Genomic DNA, 8038 nt, shown 5'->3' with positions numbered 1-8038 from the left:
CTTTAACAGGGGAAAACAGAAAGCGCTAAATGAGCATTTGTTGTTCTTTCTCGGATCGACGAGCCGTACAAATAATCAATGAGGGGATTCGATTAATCTGTCCCGGGTAGACGTGTTTTGCACTGGTTGAAAGTTCATCGCATTCCCTTCATTTGAGATGGGCGCCCCTCCCTCACCATTGTGCCCAGTTTACGTCACGTGCCATAGACCGGTGCCCCGCGGTTCAGTATAATCGAATCAGCCTAGTGTCGATAAGAACTGTATAATAAAGCAGGGGTTACGCAAGTACATTCGAGGACCGGCACGCGCAAACGTGTGTTTGTGGACTGACATAATAGAGTAGAAGAAGATTTTTAGGCAACAAACGCACTTGGTTTGGGATACGCCTTTTGAAATAACATGGGTAATTGTCATACTGTTGGACCAAATGAGGCCCTTGTTGTTTCAGGTACGTACCGTTACATTCATCATCAACTTTGTAAATATTAATTTAACGTGTAAGTTAATGTTACTTTCACTTGTTATTTACACAGTGACATGCACATTGGTGCGTGATTATCCCAATGGATAACCTCGTCATTGTGTCAATACCAGTTCTGAAAATGTAGACAGTTACTATATTCCTCTGACGTTAGCTAGCTAGCTAGCTAGATCACGGAAAGCTGACTCACAGTTGCCACGTTCAAAACAACTGCGTACTCGGAATCTCCGACTTCAGTACGTTCAAAACAACGGAACTCGGGGAAAAATCGAGCTTGGACTGGGAAAAATCGATTTGAACGGTCAGTCACCCAACTCGGGCCTCTTTTCTAGTGTTCCGACTTTCCGACCTAAATAGTTTTTCCGAGTGTCCAGTTATTTTAAACGCTGCAGTTATCATGTGTTCCCCAGGGCAAGAGATGGGTATGTATATCATTTTTTTTCTCTAGATGCCACCCTTCTACGGGACACCATGTGATTGTAAACAGCATCGCAATCGCACTTATGTCGTTATGAATCAAGTAATTGATGCGCATTTCACGTTTGGGGAAGTAGGAACGTTGTGATTATGAATGACGGGCTCCGAGTCGTGAGGGGAGGGAACATGATAGCGGGGTGGTGCCCATTCCCGTATGTCAGGCTGTCTGTGATGTCAGGTCTAATACGTTTGACATTTTAGCCATTTAGCAGGCGATTTTACCTAGAGCGATTTACAGTTACCTATACATTCAGACCACAAATGTCATAGCAGATTTACGTAATACAGATTAAAGGGTATGAAATTTGGCCTGGTATGTTAAAGCCACAGTGATTGTAGCTAATGGAATATTACCCATGAAATACAGTACAACTCTAAACGTATTATAAATAACTTTATTTATAGGTTTTAATAATTATGTTCGAGAGATAGTCTATGGTAGAAAGATATGCCTTTTGCATCTGAAAATGTAATTTCTGGATACTAGACTGCCTGTAGCCTTCTATTTGCAGTGTGGCAATATGAGAGAGCGGTTGTCATGACTCGTGACATGTGAAATCTGATCAAACCAATGGAATTTGTGGAAGTATTGCTGATTGCTTTATTTCATCCATATGAGTTAAGTTAGAGACATTAGATGTAGCGTGAGGTCTTTTAAGTTCTGGAAACTGACTCCGTCTTTACAGACCCTGATCTGTAGCAGCACTGGAGAACTGCAATTAACTATGTTATGTTGGTAAATGTAGCTGTGTATATGCCTTGAAAGATTACAATGCCATTTTCAGGCAGTTTCAAGGACAGACTTCGCTCGGTCCACTAGGATACATGAGTAGCTAGGCTATGTTATCTTGGTCTTTTGTAGAAAGTTATTATTGAGACAGATAGTATGATTACAAATCACTCAGCAAAATCAGATTTGATTGTTTATGTAGCGTTGGTTATAGAAGAATCAGATTTGTACTCGTCTTGTACAGATTGCAGTAGTTTGACTGTGGTTTGGGGTGTATAATACATCTGTTTAACTTTGTAAACTAAAGGTGTGTTTAGAATAATTTTTGTTGTATTAATGCTATTTAATCTCTCCTCAGACTAATATTATTCTGTTTGTCCTGTGGGTACCTTTGCCACTGTTCCACCCCTTGTGTATTGCGCTGTCATGGTGTATTATAATTCAGAAATGTTCACAAGTTGTTCACTGTTTTCACAAGAGACAGACTGACACACATTTTCTGTTTTGACTGAGTTTGACTGTTTTGATTGAAAGTTTGTGAACAGGTTGAGATCGTTTCGGCCCCAAGACCTCTAATCATTGGCTCTAATCAAAGAAAGCAGAAATGATTTGCACGAGTGAATGGGAGGAGGTATAGAAAAGAGTTGGGGGTAAAAGTAAGACAGCGGTACACAAATGAGAAAAAGTTGGAAAAACAGTAACACCATGACACTTTTAGATGTGTAACAGTCTAGATGTTATTTTTTTTTAATTATTATTATTTTTTTCTAGGGGTGGATCAGCTTAATATTGCGGAAAGAATGTTGATTCCAATGTAATTGTCTGCATCATTTCCAATCCCCCATATTTTTGGGGGTAAATATATACACTGCTCAAAAAAATAAAGGGAACACTTAAACAACACAATGTAACTCCAAGTCAATCACACTTCTGTGAAATCAAACTGTCCACTTAGGAAGCAACACTGATTGACAATAAATTTCACATGCTGTTGTGCAAATGGAATAGACAAAAGGTGGAAATTATAGGCAATTAACAAGACACCCCCCCAAAAAGGAGTGATTCTGCAGGTGGTGACCACAGACCACTTCTCAGTTCCTATGCTTCCTGGCTGATGTTTTGGTCACTTTTGAATGCTGGCGGTGCTCTCACTCTAGTGGTAGCATTAGACGGAGTCTACAACCCACACAAGTGGCTCAGGTAGTGCAGTTCATCCAGGATGGCACATCAATGCGAGCTGTGGCAAAAAGGTTTGCTGTGTCTATCAGCGTAGTGTCCAGAGCATGGATATACACTGCTCAAAAAAATAAAGGGAACGCTTAAACAACACAATGTAACTCCAAGTCAATCACACTTCTGTGAAATCAAACTGTCCACTTAGGAAGCAACACTGATTGACAATAAATTTCACATGCTGTTGTGCAAATGGAATAGACAAAAGGTGAAAATTATAGGCAATTAGCAAGACACCCCCAAAAAAGGAGTGATTCTGCAATTTAAATTACTGTACTCAAAGTTTTGAATCCGGCGTTGTTTTGCGTATCAATAAATTGATACGCAAAACAACGCCGGATTCAAAACTTCGAATTTTTCAATTTAAATTACTGTACAAAATTCTTGCAACTAATAGAATGTTATATATATGGGGGATACAATCTTCCCAGCTCTGCAGATTCTGCTGTGAGGAGGCAGAGTCATTAGATCATTTATTTTGGTATTGTCCGTATGTAGCTCGTTTTTGGTCACAGGTCCAGGATTGGCTGAAGAATTGCAACATTTGCGTAGAACTAACGCTACAGATAGCAATACTGGGGGATTTGAAAAGCCATAGTCAATCAATCAATAATATAATAATTATTTTAGCAAAAATGTTTAATTTTAATTTACAATCCGTGGAAGCACTGAGAATAGGAAGATTCAAATCTTTTGTGAAGCATCACAGCACAGTTGAAAAATATATGGCAAAATAAAAATCCAAAATGGATGATGTTGGAAGATAGATGGGAAGGGTTGAGTGGAGCTGAAGGGTGGGACTAATAACAAGATAAACAATGTAGGGCATACGGGATCTGTGAAATGTGTATAGGTGCGGAGCTTTTGTGAAATAGCACAGTTACAAGTGGAAATCAAACTGGATGGACAACAGAAATAGAGGAAGGACTAAGAACAAACAAGAGAGAACTATTATAAAGTAGACTGTGTCTGTAAAATGTGTATAAGATGTATAAATTGAAGGTAAAAACAGAAATGTTTATCAGTTTACTCCAATTGGGGGATCGGTGGTAGGGTTTGCGGGGAATAATAATAAAGGTATACTCTTTAAAAAAGTATGTATGTCTATATAGGTATGTGTATGTATATATGTGTATATGTATGTATACTTGTATGGATATACACTGCTCAAAAAAATAAAGGGAACGCTTAAACAACACAATGTAACTCCAAGTCAATCACACTTCTGTGAAATCAAACTGTCCACTTAGGAAGCAACACTGATTGACAATAAATTTCACATGCTGTTGTGCAAATGGAATAGACAAAAGGTGAAAATTATAGGCAATTAGCAAGACACCCCCAAAAAAGGAGTGATTCTGCTATTTAAATTACTGTACAAAAGCCATGTGCCATGGAATGGGTACATCGCAAATCTCTTCCCAACTATTTTGCAATTTATATGGCACAGCTGTCAGTTTTTTGGTCCTTAAATTAAATTGGTATATGTTTTTTTTTATCACACTTTTCGTTAACCATTTATGTTCTTTAATATAGGGCCGACATAAGTTCCTTACTTTTTTCCCCTTCTACTTGCCTCTTCCATTTTTGTGGTAATGCTGCAATTAATTGGTTGTAATTTTGGGTAGAGCAGACATTTCCATATGTCTGTGTTAGCTGCATGTGTGACATTACTCCACCAGTCCTATTTATGATATCATTCACAAAGATTATACCTTTTTTAAACATTTCTTCGATAAATACATTTTTTTTTATCAATTACTATATTTGAATTTAACCACAATATTTGTTGTACTATTTGTTCCGTCCTTTCAGGTGGATTAAACTGAAATTGCAACCAACTTTCTAAGGCTTGTTTAAAAAATAAAGATATTTTGGAGATTATTTCCTTTTCAAACAACCAAAAGTGAGCAGGTGTAATCTGAATAAAGGGAAAAAGGCCCTTCTTGAACATAAAATGAGACATTCGTACCAATCTACTAGAGAACCAGTTTGGATTTAAGTATAACTTTTGTATAACTGATGCCTTTAGTGAGAGGTCTAATGCTTTAATATTTAGTCATTTCTGCCCTCCGAATTCATATTCGTTATATAAATAGGCCCTTTTAATTTTATCTGGCTTGCCGTTCCAAATAAAATTGAATATTTTTTGTTCATATAATTTAAAAAGCAGGTCACTAGGTGTAGGCAAAACCATAAGCAAATAGGTAAACTGTGATATGATTAAAGAGTTAATCAAGGTGATTTTCCCACAAATAGACAGGTATTTTCCTTTCCATGGTAGCAAGATCTTATCTATTTTTGCTAACTTTCTATAAAAATTTATTGGAGTGAGATCATTTCTTTCTTTTGGGATTTGTATACCGAGTATGTCCACATCTCCGTCAGACCATTTAATTGGTAAACTACATGGCAATGTAAAATGTGTATTTTTTTAGTGATCCAATACGTAATATGGTACATTTATCATAATTTGGTTTTAATCCAGAGAGGATAGCAAATGTATCTAGATCCTCTAAGAGGCCGTGGAGACTCTAGTTGTGGTTTTAAAAGAACATGAATCATCAGCGTACAATGACACCTTAGTTTTTAGGCCCTGGATTTCTAATCCCTTAATATTAATGTTTGATCTAATTTTAACAGCTAACATTTCGATGGCAATAATAAATAGATATGCCGATAGTGGACAACCTTGTTTTACTCCTCTAGATAGTTTAAAACTTTCTGAGATGTAGCCATTATTTACTATTTTACACCTAGGGTTACTATACATAATTTTAACCCATTTTATAAGAGATTCCCCAAAATTGAAATATTCTAGGCATTTATATATAAACTCCAGTCGTACTTTATCAAAAGCCTTTGCAAAATCAGCTATGAAAACCAGGCCTGGTGTCCCCGATATTTCATAGTGTTCTATTGTTTCCAGTACTTGCCTTATATTATCTCCAATGTATCGTCCATGTAAAAAACCTGTCTGATTAGGGTGAATAATATCTGACAACTATTTTTATTCTATGCGCCAAGCATTTTGCTAGGATTTTTGCATCACAACACTGAAGTGTAAGAGGTCTCCAATTTTTTAAATGGACTGGATCTTTATATATACCACTTGGGTCCTGTTTCAGTAATAATGATATCACACCTTCTTGTTGCGTGTCTGATAATCTATCATTTATATAGGAGTGGTTAAAACAAGCTAATAATGGTCCTTTGAGTATATAAAAAAAAAATGTGTATACTTCCACTGGTATGCCATCCAGCCCTGGAGTTTTCCCATTCTTAAAGGCCCCAATTGCATCAAGTAGTTCCTCCTCTGTAATTAGGCCTTCACATGAGTCTTTCTGTACAGATGTTAATTTTACATTATTATTAGGAAAAAAATCCATACCATTAGTTTCAGTTAGTGGAGATGGAGGAGCCTGAAACGAAAACATATTCTTAAAGTACTTTACTTCCTCTTTCAAAATATCATTTGGTGAATCATGCGTGACTCCATCATTTGTAACAAGTTTTAATACGTTTTTTTTGGTAGCATTTCTATATTGAAGATTGAAAAAGAATTTGGTGCATTTTTCCCCATATTCCATCCAGTTCGCTTTATTTTTATAATATATTACACTGGATCTTTCTTGAATAAGTTCCTCCATTTCTTTTTGTTTTTCCTCTAACTTATTCTGTGCCTCTATGGTACCGTTTTTATTGTTATCTAACTGTACTGTTAGTCCTTCAATTTCCTTTGTTAATATGGACTCTTTTGATCTAAATTGCTTTTGTTTTATAGATGAGCACTGAATTGCATGGCCTCTAAAGGCACACTTAAAAGTGTCCCATACAATACGGGGATCTGCTGTACCTATGTTATGTCTAAAAAAGTCAGTTATAAATTCTTCTGTCCTAGTTCTAAACAATTTATCATCTAGTAGGCTTTGATTCAATTTCCAATATCCTCGCCCACGCGGAAATTCTGTAAGAGTAATATATATGCCAATTATGTGATGGTCCGACCGCATTCTGTCCCCTATCAAACACTTTTTAACTTTTGGTGCCAGAGAGAATGATATAAGAAAGTAGTCAAGGCGACTAGCTTGATTAAGCCTCCGCCATGTATATCTCACTAGGTCAGGGTATTTAAGTCTCCATATATCCACTAATTCCAATATATCCATGACATTCCTGATTTCCTTAAGTGCCTGAGGGTGATAGTTTGTAGTGTGATTTCCTTTCCGGTTCATAGAGGTATTTAAGACCGTATTAAAATCTCCCACTATAATAATAGAGTCTAGTGTTGCTTGTAGAGTTGATACATTCTTATATATATTGTCAAAGAAGCTTGGATCATCATTATTCGGACCGTATAGGTTAATAAGCCATATGTTTATTGTCCAATAACATATTTAAAATAATCCATCTACCTTGAGGATCTGTTTGGACAATTGCACATTTGGATCAAAATTATTGTTAATTAAAACCATCACCCCTTTTGAATTTCTTTGCCCATGGGAGAAATATATTTCGCCCCCCCAGTTCTTTTTCCACAAAACTTCATCTAAAACTGTCGAATGGGTTTCCTGTAAACAATAGATATTATAATCCTTCTCTTTTAGCCAGGTAAATACTGATCGTCTTTTCTTATTATCTGCTAAGCCATTACAATTGTAACTGGCTATACTTATTTCACCACTTACCATAATGAGACACACCTTTCAATTATTTTTATCAAAATATATATTTGAAAACGTCCTATTAAAAAGTAACATAATGATTGAGTGTCTATATAGTTGTACCATGACATTTGCATCTCCACTAAGCAAACCTCCAATTGGTCCCCACTATTCCACCCGCCAAAAGCCCCCATCTCGAGTTGGGTTGTCATCCCAATGCCCGGCAGACCACCCCCGACCCCCCACAGCCCCGGACCGACCGGGATCCATCCTTCGAAAAGAGCACACAGCGCCATCCACCGAACCGGAGCAGATCCATTGCCAAATGCATTTCCATCGCCCTCATCTCGATTTTTATTACATATTGCTGTGGATCATCCTTTATAGTCCCTAACATCTTTTACTTCTTCCTTCGCAACAGTTGTGGGATACACACATACACCCACACACATT

At 36.9% G+C, this 8038-nt stretch overlaps 1 protein-coding gene across 4 annotated transcripts in view; it reads left to right on the top strand.

Annotated features, from left to right (window-relative positions):
- The first annotated feature begins 210 nt into the window (after window positions 1-210).
- LOC129818040 (flotillin-2a) overlaps window positions 211-8038 on the top strand; it is a 39653-nt gene continuing 31825 nt past the window's right edge. Inside the window, exon 1 of one of the 4 annotated variants that reach the window (XM_055873577.1) lies at window positions 211-448. In XM_055873577.1, coding sequence (XP_055729552.1) covers window positions 400-448 — 49 coding nt within the window. In that variant the 5' untranslated portion in view covers window positions 211-399. Of the gene's footprint in view, window positions 449-682; window positions 783-815; window positions 904-8038 lie in introns of those variants that run through there. The other 3 variants (XM_055873569.1, XM_055873605.1, XM_055873586.1) reach the window with 3 other exon arrangements.

The sequence above is a fragment of the Salvelinus fontinalis genome, chromosome 2, assembly GCF_029448725.1.
Source record: "Salvelinus fontinalis isolate EN_2023a chromosome 2, ASM2944872v1, whole genome shotgun sequence".
In the NCBI taxonomy this organism is placed as follows: Eukaryota; Metazoa; Chordata; class Actinopteri; order Salmoniformes; family Salmonidae; genus Salvelinus; species Salvelinus fontinalis.
Note: the sequence above shows the minus strand (reverse complement) of the source record. Positions and strands in the feature narration are given on the sequence as shown.